The sequence below is a fragment of the Acomys russatus genome, chromosome 15 (genome assembly GCF_903995435.1).
Source record: "Acomys russatus chromosome 15, mAcoRus1.1, whole genome shotgun sequence".
Taxonomy (NCBI): Eukaryota; Metazoa; Chordata; class Mammalia; order Rodentia; family Muridae; genus Acomys; species Acomys russatus.
Window position 1 is genome coordinate 62,976,842 of NC_067151.1, and position 15,352 is coordinate 62,992,193.

The 15,352-nt window shown below is 48.2% G+C and overlaps 1 protein-coding gene across 1 annotated transcript in view; it reads left to right on the forward strand.

Annotated features, from left to right (window-relative positions):
* Window positions 1-15,352, forward strand: part of Nup210l (nucleoporin 210 like) — a 98,127-nt gene that overhangs the window by 43,696 nt on the left and 39,079 nt on the right. The window contains exons 16-17 of the mRNA XM_051156931.1: window positions 1,761-1,934; window positions 5,550-5,742. Of these exons, the coding sequence (XP_051012888.1) occupies window positions 1,761-1,934; window positions 5,550-5,742 (367 nt within the window). The remainder of the gene's footprint in view (window positions 1-1,760; window positions 1,935-5,549; window positions 5,743-15,352) is intronic.

A 15,352-nucleotide genomic window follows, 5' to 3' on the forward strand; every position in this document is an offset into this window, starting at 1 on the left:
AAGGTTACACAGCAGTCTTGGGGCACAGAAACAGCAAGCAGTAATTAGCATCAAAATACATCAGACCAACCTCCAACAAGGTTTCTCTGTGTCACCCTGGCTCTCCTGGAACTCACTCTGTAGACCAGGCTGGCCTCAAGCTCACAGAGATCTGTCTGCCTCTGCCTCCTGTGTTTTGGGCTTAAAAGCATGCACCACTGCCCAGAGGGAGTTTTTTGTTTTTGTTTTTTGTTTGTTTGTTTGTTTTTATTTAAATAAAGTTAACTGAGACAAGGAGGCACACCTGAGTTTGGGTTGGGTCCAAGACTCAAGGAAGAGGGATGGGTGTGCCAGCTGAGCCCTGGGTGCTATGCTTTGCGCATGACTGTGGCTGTAATGAGACTGCTTCAAATCTCTGCCACCTAAGCCCCCTGCGAGGATGGACTGTCACCTGCAACCCTTTTCTGCCACCTAACTCCCCTGCAAGGATGGACTGTCGCCTGCAATCCCTTAACTTGCTTTTATCAGAGACAGAACCTAAGACCAGTGCTTTAGTCCAGAGGAACAGCTACACATCCTCCCATCTTACAGACCTGAAGCTCCAGACCCATTGAAGACCATCCCCCCCACAGCTGTCTTACCTTAGACCCTGGCACCCACTGTCTTCTGTCTGTCTCCGTGACATGCATATACATCTTATGTATATGAAATCATAAGCTATTTTTTCTTTTATGGCTGGCACAATGCTATCAAGTTTCATCCATGTTGTACCATGTCAAAATTTCCTTCCTTAAAAAACATTATAAAAAAAACCTTTTTTTTTAAGCCAGGCATGGTGGCACATGCCCTTTATCCCAGCACTGCCTCCCAGGGAGGCAGAGGCAGGCGGTTCTCAGGGAGTTTGAGGTGAGTCCAGGATAGCCAAGGCTCTGTTAAATAGGAAACCTTGTCTCAACAAAACAAAACAAAATATTTATTTATTCAGACAGGAGCTCAGGTAGGTTAAGATGGCTTCTAACCTACTTCGTAGTCAAGATCAACCTTAAATCTTGACCCTAGAAGGAATGTACTGGAATGGCAGGCATGTACCATCATGCTTGGCTTTATTCCTTTTTAAGGCTTCGTAATATTCCACTGCATGCATGTTCGTGTATGTGTGTTTGTATGTATGTGTAACGTTCATACAGTCACTCGTTGATGAACACTGCAGTTGCTTCCACGTTTTAGCTGCTAAGAATAATAGCTGTTGTGAATGTGGTTATAGAAACAGCTTGAACCAGGTGTGGTGACTCATATCTGTATCTCAGGACTTGGGAGGCTGAGGCAGGAGGATTGCTATGAGTTTGAGACCAGCCTGGATTGTATTTGTGTAAAGGCCAAAGGTGTCTTCTTTGATTGCTTTCTACTGTTTAAAAAAATAGGTTAGGGCTGGAGAGATGGCTCAGTGGTTAAGAGCGCCGCCTGCTCTTCCAAGGGTCCTGAGTTCAATTCCCAGCAACCACATGGTGGCTCACAACCATCTGTAATGTGATCTGGCGCCCTCTTCTGCAAGTACATGCAAGCAGAGTACTGTATACATAATAATAAATAAATAAATCTTTAAAAAAAAATCAAAAATAAAAAAGTAGGTTACTTAATGTGCAGTGGGGAAGGCACACACCTCTCAGGATTTGTCTGAGTATCACATCCACAAGGACTCCTCTACCATGGAGCCAGAATGATTGTGCCACATGACCACCATCAAGGCTACACACAAATAACTCGCCAATGTTTCCTTACAGGGTCTCACTTTACGGATCGGAAATCACCCAGGTGTCCTTAACCCTAGTCCCTCAGTGGAAACTGTGCAGGTGCGCTTCATCTGTGCCCACCCTGCCAGTATGTTGGTGACACCAGTGTACAAGGTGCCTGCTGGCACCCAGCCATGTCCTCTGCCACAGTACAACAAGCAACTGGTAAGTGTAGACTGTGCTTCTTAATCCACGTGGCACTTTTGTGTCAAATGCTTTCAGGATAAGGGATCTGAAACACAGCGTCCTTGCGTCAAAGTGGGATGCTGTTGTGTTTGTTAATCATCTCAGATGGTGCGGGGGGGGGGGGGGTGGCATTTAGTGGCATGACTGTTTACCGCACTTGGGAGCTGTGGCTGCAGCTAATTGAACCGCCCTCAGAATAGCCTCTGAAGTTGCTTACTAACACCTCCCCTGTCAGATCTGTTGTGAGCGTCCTAACTAAGTCAGAAAAGGTTCTGCTGCTGCAAATGCACCATGGAGGTTGGTGGTGAACAAAGCCTGTCATGGTGACGCTGATGTAAAATCCCTCTCTACATGAACAAGGCTGGCCTCAAACTTGTGATCCTCCTGCCTCAGCTGCCTGCATGCTGGGATTACAGATGTCCCTCCACCTCCACCCCCACCTTTTCCATACTCTCTATGTGGCTGAGGATGACCCTGTTACTGCATCCTGTAAGTTTTAGTACAGGCATTTTCTCAAGGAAGAGTCCCTCCTCCCAAATGACTGTAGCTTGTGTCAAGTTAACATAAAAGTAAGTGTCCTTACACCCAACACCAACACAGCAACTGTAACCGCACGGCTTCTGCCTGTGTCTGTCAGACACTAAGGGGAATGAAGGCACTAGAGAGCAGCGTATGAAGAGCTTCTTGCCATAGTCAATGCAAAGAACCCTCAGCCAGAGCGTGAGTGTGAGCGTGATCTGTGACGGTGAACAGCAATAGCCAGCGTGAAAGGACTTAGACTCTCAGAAGAGACATATCTTTGGACAGGAGCTTTCAGACAAATGAGTCAAAGAACAAATAACCAAGTAAATTAGAAAATATTTTCATGGCATAAAAACACATGGCAGAGCCCGGCCCTCCCCACCCCCAGGGACACAGCTCCTCCAACAAGGCCACACCTCCTAACCCTTCCCAAACACTTCCACTGAGGACCAAGTGTCAGGAGCCAGACCAACCCAAGACATTCTCAGAGGCCCTGATCAAAGGACAAAGGGAACATTAATTCTGTGTCTCTCTCCGTGAGCAGACTTGGCAAGGCCAGTCTAGATCTGAGGCCAATGCCTCAAAGGAGTCAAGGTTGCAGTTTCTGGGGACTCTTCCCCTGGACTGTGGTTATCAGTCCTACCTGTGTCTGAGGTATGCCATGTTCTCTTGCCAACATTGTGTGACTTAGCTCTCTGCTAACCTTGGCTGTTTTCCCCTACACCCCCCTTGCAACAGTATATACAATGCTTTACTTCTTAATAAACTTGCTTGGCATAATCACCAGCTTATGCAAGACCTCTTGGTCCCAGACATTGCTTTTGCCTCTTCTACTTCTTGTCTTCATCCTCCCACTTAATAACTCCTCTGTTGTTTTTGTTGTTGTTGTTGTTGCTTCGGGTTTTTTAAATTTTGTTTTGGTTTGGTTTGTTTTTGGTTTTTTGAGACAGGATTTCTCTGTGTGGCCTTGGCTGTCCAGAACTTGCTTTGTAGACCAGGCTGCCTTCAAATTTAGAGATCCACCTGCCTCTGCCTCCCCAAGTGCTGGGATTTCAGGTGTGCACTGCCAAGCCTGGCCCATGACAACTTTCATAAAGGAAAGCATTTAATTGGGGCTGGTTTAGAGTTTCAGAAGTGTAGTCTATTACTGCCACGGTGGGACATGGCCGTGTGTAGACAGACATGGTGCTGGGGACGGAGCTGAGGGTTCTACATCTTGGTCCGCAGGAAGCAGGATCCTGTTGCAGTAGGTATAGCCTGAGCTGTATGAGACCTCAAAGCCCACCCCACAGTGACGCACTTCCGCCAGCAAGGCCACACTTCCTAGCGGTGCCACTCCCTGTGGGCCTGAGCTGTATGAGACCTCAAAGCCCACCCCACAGTGACGCACTTCCGCCAGCAAGGCCACACTTCCTAGCGGTGCCACTCCCTGTGGGCCTGAGCTGTATGAGACCTCGAAGCCCACCCCACAGTGACGCACTTCCGCCAGCAAGGCCACACTTCCTAGCGGTGCCACTCCCTGTGGGCCTGAGCTGTATGAGACCTCGAAGCCCACCCCACAGTGACGCACTTCCGCCAGCAAGGCCACACTTCCTAGCGGTGCCACTCCCTGTGGGCCTGAGCTGTATGAGACCTCAAAGCCCACCCCACAGTGACGCACTTCCGCCAGCAAGGCCACACTTCCTAGTGGTGCCACTCCCTGTGGGCCAAGCGTTCACACACGTGAGTCTATAGGGGCCATTTCTGTTCAAATCACCACATTGTCTAATCTCAGTGGGTACCTACACATGTGTATGGACACACACGTGGACATACACCTACAGAGAGCCAGAAATAAACTAAAAAAAAAATTTGTTTGCTGGGCATGGTGGCGCAAGCTTTTAATCCCAGTGCTCAGGGAGGCAGAGGCAGGTAGATCTCTATGAGTTCAAGGCCAGCCTGGTCTACAAGGCCAGCCTGGTCTACAAAGCAAGTAGGACAGCCAAGGCTACACAGACAAACCCTGTCTTGAAAAAACCAAAAATATATATACTATTTTCTTAAGTATAATATTATTGTTTCATTTTTTTACATAGAAAAAATTTCTCTTTCTTAAGAAAATTTTTGGGGGTCAGGGTAAAGTGCTGTGATAGCTACATCATTCAGAAAACAAAACACAAGAAACAAAAACTCTGTTTCTTACTCCTGAAAGTGAGGAAGAAAGGGACGAGAAAGTATGTATGCCACACTGTTGTTTTTAAATTACGTGTATTATTAGTATTTTCAGTATTATCTGTAGGCCTGGCTAGTGATCAGTTAAGACAGACAGTTGTTGCAGATTAGCCCTAGTTAACCTGGGGCAGGGCAGATTTCAATCCTCTAAACTACCTCTCATAGTGTGGCAGGCATGGGATCCCTGCCTCAATCCCATGCCATCTGCTTCCAATAACCTCTGTCAAGCTACCTCCCATCCATAATCCCAAATACTCACTATTGTTCTTCATCTGGGCTGGATTCTCCATCCACGCCACCGGCCACGTGCTTCTCCTCCATCTAACCCATGGCGGCCTTCCTCTCTTCACTTTAGGTCTCCTTTTTTCTCGTGGTGGTCTCTCTTTTCTTCTTCCCAGGATTCCCCCCCCCCCTCTCTCTCTAAGCCCCACCTATCTCCTTGGCCCTGCCCAAGTGGGATGGCTTTTTATTAGACAAAAGTTGGGTCACACAGACAACAAGCAGTAATTAGCATCAAAATACATCAGACCATCCACCAACACCATAGTTACAGCTGCTGGACCAGGAGAAGTTTCAGAACTGTCAAAGGAGAAAGATGAGAAGAGACATAATTCCTTTCTTCAGAGATAGCTCGTCACCCCTAAGACTATTGAATTCTTTAAAACTAAATTATTGTGTGTGTTCATATGTTGTGTGTGTATACACACGCTTGTCATGGTTTGTGTGAGGAAGTCAGAGGACAATTCTGTGAAGTTGGTTCTCTCAGGGATAGAATCCATTCCGGGATTTTGTGGCGAGAGTCTTCACCCTCTGAGTTGACCTCATGGCCACGAATTTTTATTACCTTTTCTTTTCTTGCAGATTCCTGTGTCCAGCTTGAGGGACTCAGTCCTGGAACTGGCAGTATTTGACCAACACGGGAGGAAGTTTGATAATTTCAGCTCACTAATGCTAGACTGGAGATCTTCCAATGAGACGCTGGCCCATTTTGAAGACTCTAAGTCAATGGAGATGCTAGCCAAAGATGATGGCCATGGGCAGACCCAGCTGCACGGTACTGTCCACAAAAGTCACAGGGTATTGCTAAATGGTTCACACCGATTCCTCATGAGCAATTGTCTCTGTATAAATTTTATCATGTTGCTCTTCATCTTTAATATTTATGCTTTTTTATAGAAAAACCGAAAAGGTAGGATTGGCAGTGTTGTTCAGTGATAGAACAAATGTATAGCTTGTGTGAGACCCTGGGATCTGTCACCAGTGCTGAGAAATGGAGAGAGGGAGAGGGGGAGAAAGAGAAGGGGGATAGCTGGGAATGTTGGCCATTTGGTCATATTTCCTGTATACACAAAGCCCTGGATTCAATCTTTAGCACTGTATAAACAGCATGGTAGCTATCATATCTGTAATCTCAGCACTTTGGAAGTAGAGGCAAAAGGATCACTGGCCTGAGCCACAAAAATCTGGAGACCTGAGCTGGAGCCACAGAGCCTGGAGACCTGAGCTGGAGCCACAGAGCATGGAGACCTGAGCTGGAGCCACTGAAGCCTGGAGACCTGAGCTGGAGCCACAGAGCCTGGAGACCTGAGCTGGAGCCACAGAGCCTGGAGACCTGAGCTGGAGCCACAGAGCCTGGAGACCTGAGCTGGAGCCACAGAGCCTGGAGAACTTAGCTGGAGCCACCAGAGCCTAGAGACCTGAGCTGGAGCCACAGAGCCTGGAGACCTGAGCTGGAGCCACAGAGCATGGAGACCTGAGCTGGAGCCACTGAAGCCTGGAGACCTGAGCTGGAGCCACAGAGCCTGGAGACCTGAGCTGGAGCCACCGAAGCCTGGAGACCTGAGCTGGAGCCACCAAAGCCTGGGGACCCAAGCTGGAGCCATAGAGCCTGGAGACCTGAGCTGGAGCCACTGAAGCCTGGAGACCTGAGCTGGAGCCACAGAGCCTGGAGACCTGAGCTGGAGCCACCGAAGTCTGGAGACCTGAGCTGGAGCCACAGAGCCTGGAGACCTGAGCTGGAGCCACAGAGCCTGGAGAACTTAGCTGGAGCCACCAGAGCCTAGAGACCTGAGCTGGAGCCACAGAGCCTGGAGACCTGAGCTGGAGCCACAGAGCCTGGAGACCTGAGCTGGAGCCACTGAAGCCTGGAGACCTGAGCTGGAGCCACAGAGCCTGTTGAAAGGTGGAAGACAAGAACTGGTTCCACAGAGTTGGTCTCTGGACCTACAATCCTACCCACTTTTCTCTACAGAATCACTATGGTGCTTGAGACTGCACACATATCCTGAGAACTGGAGGCCTTCCAGGCCCTCATCATCAGTAGGCTAGGCTCAGGTCAGTGTGTTCTTTGTGTCACCCCACTTCACTTTGGCCAAACCAACTGCACCCCTAAGTGTCTTCACAAATTTCCAGCATTTTGAGAGTGACAATGAAGTCTGTGTGTTTTGGAGCAATGCTGTCAGTCACTTATCTTAGAAACAAGGAGACATGGAACTACTTCAGAGGCCACAGCTGAGGGGTGCTGTGGGTAAAGTTTGTTGATAGGGACATAGCTCCTCTAGCCTTAGGCATCATGCACCACAACAGACAGGCTCCTGGAAATGCAAAGGAGGAGGCAAAGGGAATCCTGAGGCTCCTGGATGCTCACATGAAGATGAGGACTTTCCTAGTGGGTGATAGGTGACACTTTTTATCTTAAGGAGCTTCCTTAAAAAAAAAAAAAAAAGAAAGGTGCAGAGCTGTCTTAGGGGAGGCAAAGCAGTGAGAATGTGGTCCAGTGTGATGCTAAGTGGTTTGCAGTTGGCTGCCTAAAAAGGATACAGAAATAAAAGGCTCATGGGTGAAGACCTGGAAGCCTGAGGCACTCACCTGCCCAGGAATGCCTTTGTGTGTGTCAGGGAGATGGTGAGAGAGAAGGGAGGATGCCTCTCTGTGGCACAACCGTGTTTGGGGGAGTGCTTTGACGAGGAATGGTTGGTCCCTGTTGTGTTCTGAGCACTGCTTCCCTGAAGAGCTCTTCTACACCTAGGGTTGCAGCCTTACTGCTGGAATGTTCCAGCAACTGGACTCTTGCCACCCCGGCAACGACAGCCCCCTTTCTGGAGTGTGGGGCTTGCCTTTCTAGAGTCCAGATCAGCAGGCAGACTACAGTGCTACATGAGGTGGCAGCTGAGCCCCAGTCCCCAGTTCCAGAGTACCTTTCCTGGGAGGGGGCTTTTCAGCCTGTCGGCGAAGCCTTCAGTCAAGGCAAGTTCTTCGAGTGATCACCTCATGCCATCGTCTAGCTGCCTGCAGCCACTCTCCAGGGAGATGGGGGTCATCAACAGAATGGAGCATTGAAAAAATTGTCCTCCGAGATCTACACTATGGCATGCTCTCACCCACTTCAAACATACATATGTAAAATAAAAAATTAAAGACATTGAGGTCATCCTCAACTCCGTCACTAGTTTTGAGCCCATTATGTTTTAACAAAAGAAGAAAAAAAGAAAAAGGAAGAGTGGGATGGCGGATGCGGAAAAGAAAAAGGAAGTGAAACTTCAGAACAGGACGTTTACAGGATGTTAAACAACTCATCCTGCATGGAAGCTCCTTAAGACAAAAAGTGAGCAACTCAAATTGGCTTCAGGAAGTTCCAGAAACTGACCAGATTCAGTAGGCCCCTCTCTTCCTGAGAGTAAACATTAAAGACTATTGAAAGTGACTTTCATGCTGGGTGTGGTGGCACACGCCTTTAATCCCAGCACTCAGGAGTCAGAGGCAGATGGATCGCTGTGAGTTCGAGGCCAGCCTGGTCTACAAAGCGAGTCCAGGACAGCCAAAGCTACACAGAGAGAATCTCGGAAAAAAGAAAGTGACTTTGAGGCAAACTTGAACTGGATGTGTTGTCGAGAGCTGTCCTCTGGCCTCTTTCTGTTAAGCACTCAGGAAAATGGCTCCCGACAAATGTGGACCAAGCCACCCGGGAGAAGCAGAGACAAGCCAAACTGCCTACAAGAGGATTAGACCAACTGAGCTCCTGGGGAAGGACACTGTCCAGCCTGTCAGCCTGCCTACTGCCTGGGCGGCAACTCCAGGTGTCCAGCTTTTGTGAGGTATCACCCATGCTGCAGTGGGCTTTGGTGATACAGCTGTCTTCAGCTTATTTCTGCTTCTGTAAGTAGCCCCTCATCAATACTCATGTAAGAAACCCCAACAAAACTGATTAATGCACCAAGATGGACCGTGAGGGGATGTCTGTTTACTTATCCCCATGATTAATGCCGCACAGCAGATGCTGTGGTGGTTTGAATGAGTATGGTCCCCATAGGCTCACAGATTTGAGTATTTGGGCAGCAGTTGTAGATATTTATTTAGGAAGGATTAGGAGGCATGGGCTTGCTGGAGGTGTGTCATGGGGGTGAAGGTAGGTTTTAAAAGGCCACACCATCCCCACTTAGCTCTGACTCATGTGCCAAAGCCCGCTGAACAGTACTGAACTGTCCTAGATCAGGGAGAGGGGATTAAGAAGTAATAAAAGGTCCAGGCAGTGGTCGAACACGCCTTTAGTCTCGGCACTTGGGAAGCAGAGGCAGACAGACTACAGAGCGAGTTCCAGGACAGCCAGAGCGGTTACACAGAGAAACCCTGCCTAAAAAAAGAAGAAGAAGAAGAAGAAGAAGAAGAAGAAGAAGAAGAAGAAGAAGAAGAAGAAGAAGAAGAAGAAATAGAAGAACAGAAGTAAGCCAGGTGTGGGTGGCGCACGCCTTTAATCCCAGCACACGGGGGAGGCAGAGGCAGGTGGGTCGCTGTGAGTTTGAGGCCAGCCTGGTCTACAAAGTGAGTCCAGGACAGCCAAGGCTACACAGAGAAACCCTGTCTCAGGAAAAAAAAAAAAAAAAAAGATATCAAGAACAGAAGTAATAGAAGAACAGAAATAAGAAACTGGGGCAAGAAATGGAAACAAAGGACGCACTTGGGAGGTCGGCAGCCAACACGCCAGCACCACAGCAGCCCCGCCTTCATTAACCAGTGCTGTTTATTTACATCCCAGGCATCGGAGACAAAGCAGAAGGTCGCTCTCAGGATATAATGCTGACATTCACAAGGGAAAAACCATATAATCTCAAGCGCCCATGTCCTGCTTCCTTGGGTGCCGGAACAATCAACCCTCAGCCTAGAGGCCACAGAGTATTTTTTTCTAAAGGTCTGAAGACCCTGAGTGTATACTTGGCAGAGCATCTTGTTTAATCATGGTCTCAGCAATCCACATGATTCTATTTTTTTATTTTATTAATTTATTCAGATTACAACTCAATTGTTATCCCATCCCTTGTATCCTCCCATTCCTCCCTCCCTCCCGCTTTCACCCTATTCCCCTCCCCTAGGTCTAAGACCGAGGGGGACCTCCTCCCCCACTATATGGTCATAGGCTGTCAAGTCTCATCTTGGTAGCCTGCTTATTCTTTCTTTGAGTGCCATCAGGCCTCCCCAACAAGGGAAGGTCGTCAGAAAAGGGGCACGAGAGTTCATGTCCGAGTCTGTCTCCGCTCGCCACAGAACTGTGGAGAATGTCCTGTCCATTGGCTAGATCAGAGTAGGAAACATTGAATCCACATGATTATTTTGCTGGGGGACAGGAGAGCAGCCTGGGGACAGAGCCTTTGCAAAGGGCCCCGACAGGAGAGCAGCCTGGGGACAGAGCCTTTGCAAAGAGCCCCGACTGGAGAGCAGCCTGGGGACAGAGCCTTTGCAAAGGGCCCCCCGACAGGAGAGCAGCCTGGAGACAGAGCCTTTGCAAAGGGCCCCCCCCCCCCCCCGACAGGAGAGCAGCCTGGGGACAGAGCCTTTGCAAGCGGCTCCAGTTCATGAGTGAAGATTTGAGCCTCATGCCTGCTGCCATGCTTCCCTCTGTGAGGATAACAGATCCATTGGCTCCAAATCAAATGCTTTCTTGTATAAGTTTCCTTGGTCTGGTGATAGAAAAGTAAGACAGATGGAAAACAAAGGAAAAAAACCTAAGAATGGTTACTAACAGCCATAATTCCAGAACTTGGGAGCCTGTGCCTGGAGGATTGCCGTGAGTTTCCAGCCAGCCTTGGCTACAGAGTACAGCAATGTCTCAAAACAGGAACAGGAAGGCAAAGGCCAGTGAGAGGGTTCTGCTGGGAAAGACACTTGCAGTCAGTGTGGTGGAGGAACAAACCAGCTGCCTTACATTGTCCTCTTACTGTTGCTCCCGCTAAGTGAGAATAAAGACCATTGTTAGGAAAAGCATAGGCTCAGGACCCCAAGGCCAAGTTCTCAGCACAGAGGAGATTTTTTTTGCCCCAGAGGGACAGAGGGCAGGAGTTAGAGACAAAGATGGGAGGAGAGAGAGGACAAGGGAGAAGGAGAAAAGAAAGAGGGACAGGAGGCAGGGGCATATGTCGTGGAGGGCAAAGGACTGCCTCTGCGTAGAGAGGTGGCATGTAGGAAGATGGTGGCTCATAAACATAAAATGGGAATCGCTGTGTTAGGATGAGGTGTTTAATTTTAACTGGGAATATTAATTAGGTGACTCAAAGGGGACTTGTGGTGGCTAGACTTCAAAACTATGATAGCTGGACCTTGGTGGCTAGCTTCAGGGATGCAGCCTAACAGTTTGCATCAAGGTAGAGGGAAGAGAAGCAGAAGCCTGCCCGAGCCACGCTTGCCACACTTTTCCACGCTCAAGCTGGCCAGAGTCCCGTCAGCCATTACCCAATTCTTTTGTTTGTTTGTTTGTTTTTGTTTCTGTTTTTTGTTTTGTTTTGTTTTTTTGTTTTTTGTTTTTTCAAGACAGGGTTTCTCTGTGTAGTCTTGGCTGTCCTGGACTCACTTTGTAGACCAGGCTGGCCTCAAACTCACAGAGATCTGCCTGCCTCTGCCTCCTGAGTATTGGGATTAAAGGCATGCGCCACCACTGCCCAGCTAATTTATTTATTTTTTTATTTTGATGTGCTTTGGTGTTTTGCCTGCATGTATGTCTGTGTGAGAGTGTCAGATCTTGGAGTTATAGATAGTTGTGAGCTGCCATGTGGTTGCTGGGAATCAAACCTGGGTCCTTTGGAAGAGCAGCTTGTGCTTTTAACTGCTGAGCCATCTCTCCAGTCCCCAATTCTTTTAGTAAAATTAAGCAAGCTTTGTTTTTTTTTTTTTTAATCAGTCAGGGCTGTCTCTCTAAAACAGGGTTTGAAAGAACAGCATTGAACGCAGGAGAAAGTGGGGCTTTTATAGCTCAAAAACTGCAAGACTAGTGGGTGGGCAAGGGGGTTGGTTATGTAGGAGCTTGGCGAGCCTTCTTATCAGGGTGGAAGTAGGGACACAGAGCACAGGGTGTGAAATGTCAGAGTTCAGAAAACATGTCAAGACATGGTCAAGCTTAAGTGTTACAGGAAACAGGGATGGACTTACCTTAACTTTGGCTTCCAATCTTTTTTAAAATTTATTTACCTTTATTTTATGTATATTGGTGTTTAGTCCACATGTATGTCTGTGTGAGGGCATCACATATTGGAGTTACAGTTGTGAGCTGCCCTGTGGGTGCTGAGAATCGAGCCCAGGTCCTCTGGAAGAGCAGTCAGTGTTCTTTTTGTTTTGTTTTTCGAGACAGGGTTTCTCTGTGTTATATTGGCTGTCCTGGACTTGCTTTGTAGACCAGGCCTGCCTCCAACTCACATCCATCCACCTGCCTCTGCCTCCCCAGTGCGGGGATTACAGGCATGCACTGCCACCACGCCCAGCTGAGTCAGGGTTCTTAAGCACTGAACTATTTCCCCAGCTCCAGCTTCTAATCTTAAGATGAGATGAAGTCAGACTGGTCCATCACTTACCTGCACACACACACTAAATAAATAAATAAATAAATAAATAAATAAATAAATAAATAGGAGCCGGAGAGATGGCTCAGCAGTTAAGAGCACTGCCTGTTCTTCCAGAGGACCCGGGTTCAATTCCAGGAACCCACATGGTAGCTCACAACTGGCTATAACTCCAGTTTCAGGGGGCCCAACACCCTCACATAGGCAAAATACCAATTCACATAAAATTAAAATAAAATAAACAAAGGTTATAACAAAAAGAAAACATTAAAGCTAGGCATAGTGGCTCACACCTTTATTCCAGCACACAGTACACAGAGGCAGGCAGATCCACAGATCTACAGAGCGAAGTCCAGGACAGCCAAGGCTACACAGAGAAACCTTTATCTCGAAAAACAAAAACCAAACCAAACAATAAAATTAATTTTAATGTGAAGTAGATGTGATGTTATATCTAGCATTCCAGAGGTTGAACAGGAGGATGATTCTGTAGAAAGGGCCATGACGAAGCCCCCAGCCCCCAAAGAGTAGAGACCCCGCTATTTGCATAGCACCTTAGGATTGTTTATTAGCCAGAACTTACTGGATGACTGCTGCACCCTGCAAGGTGCTGGACGTACAGTAGGGAAGGAAAAGGACATGCTGCCTCCATAGGGGGTAAGGAGACATTCAGGACATTTAAAGGAAGAGCAAATATGGAGTGCCTTAAGACCTGTAACAGGGCTGGAGAGGCGGCTCAGAGGTTAAGAGCACTGGCTGCTCTTCCAAAGGTCCTGAGTTCAATTCCCAGCAACCATATGGTGGCTCCTAACCATCTATAATGAGATCTGGTGCCCTCTGCTGGTGTGCAGGCAAAACATGCAGGCAAAACGTTGCTTACAAAATTAATTAATTAATTAAAATTTTAAAAAATACCTATGACAGAGTGACCTAAACTAGTCTAGGACGAAGGCTGCTCTGAGAATATTTATGCCAAAACCGAAGGAGTGATGGAGGGAGCAGCAGCAAAGGTGAGCTGGCGGAGGAGACGGACAGGCTTTAAGAGAGATGAGGCACAGCCTGAGGCTCTGAGGCGAGGCAGCACATCTGCAGCACATCATCAGCCTTCTGACTGTGTCACTTGTGCCCGTGTTGCATCACTAAAGCAAGTCACATGGCCCAAACCAGCTTGTCGTGGGCCACAGTGTAACAGAGAGGATGAACACGGTGTGAGGAGCAGCTGTGAGGTTTCTGCCATGCACGCTTTCACGGGTGGACGAACCATTCACTGGAATACAAGGCTCCAAAAATGAAGAAACAAGATTCAACATCGTCCCTGCCCACGAGGAGCTGCCACCTGGAGCAGGGTGAGCTTGACTGACAGCAGGGGCAGCTAGCTCAACAGCAGAGCCACAGCCTGGCATGCGCTGGCCCAGGCTTGTGTTCACATGGTAGGTATAAAAACAGCCCACACATAGCCGGGCGTGGTGGCGCACGCCTTTAATCCCAGCACTCGGGAGGCAGAGGCAGGCGGATCTCTGTGAGTTCGAGGCCAGCCTGGTCTACAAAGTGAGTCCAGGATGGCCAAGGCTACACAGAGAAACCCTGTCTCGGAAAAAAAAAAAAAAAACAGCCCACACAGAGCTGTTACCCAGTCCTAAGGCCAGCAGAGTGCACAGTAGTGTGCAGTACAAGAGCTGCCACAGGGACAGTGTTCATCAAATGGCTCAGTGTGTTCTCTTGTAGCTGTCATGTCCCGACATAGTGTCGTCTAGCCCACCGTCCACACTGATGGCCAGACCTCTTGTCCTAAGATACAGATCTGGGGTGGGAGGCTGCTTGCCTAACTTTCACAAAGCCTGGGATTGCTCTCCAGCATCACATGAGTAATGCGTGGCAGAAACACCTGCCCTCCCAGCAGGCAGGAGGCCAGAGCAGGAGGGCCGAGGACCAAAGCCATCTTTCAGCCTCCCTGGTGAATTCAAAGGATACACTGAGACAGCATAAGACCCCGAATCAAAATAATGAGACCGTGAAATAAAATACAGAATCAATCTGGGGGTGTGTGTGGCCATAGCTCAGTGGGACAGCACTCGCCTCGCATGCTAAGCACTCCATCACTGGGCTGCCCCCACAGCTCCGAGGAACTCTGGTCATTAAACATGGCGGGGTCTCTCCTGCCCCTTGCTTTATATACACTTACCTGTTCTTTTGGATGTTCCTCACCCTCACTGAACTACAAGCTGTCTCTGAGAAGTCTGGAACGTTCTGTCTTTCTCTACTCCTAGTCTGAGCCTCCTGTGGCAGCACATGCTTTAACAGCACTCAGGAGGCAGAGGCAGAGACAAGCCAGGCTCTGGGACAGCCTGTGCAGCCATGATGGTGACCTGGGTTCAAAGACCAATGTGTTGTGAAGAGAGAACTTACCCAACACATGCACCCTGCCACCGCCACATACACATATTTTAAGTTTAAAAAATATATAATTACCAATTAAATTTTTTTCTTTTTTTTTACCAATTAAATTTTGAGTGACTGATTGCCATGCATATAAAGATAAGTGAAATTGCTGGGCATAGTGGTGCACGCCTTTAATCCCAGCACTCAGGAGGCAGAAGCAAATAGGTGGATCTCTGTGAGTTCGAGGCCAGTCTGGTCTACAAAATGAGTCCAGGACAGCCAAGGCTACACAGAGAAACCCTGTCTCAAAAACAAAAACAAAAACAAAAACAAAAAAGATAAGTGAAACTAAAAAAAGGGCCCAGGAGGCTGGAGAGATGGTTCAGCAATTAAGAGCACTGTCTGCTCTTTAAGTGAGGACCCTGGTTCAATTCCCAGCATCCACATGCAGCTCAAAACTGCCTG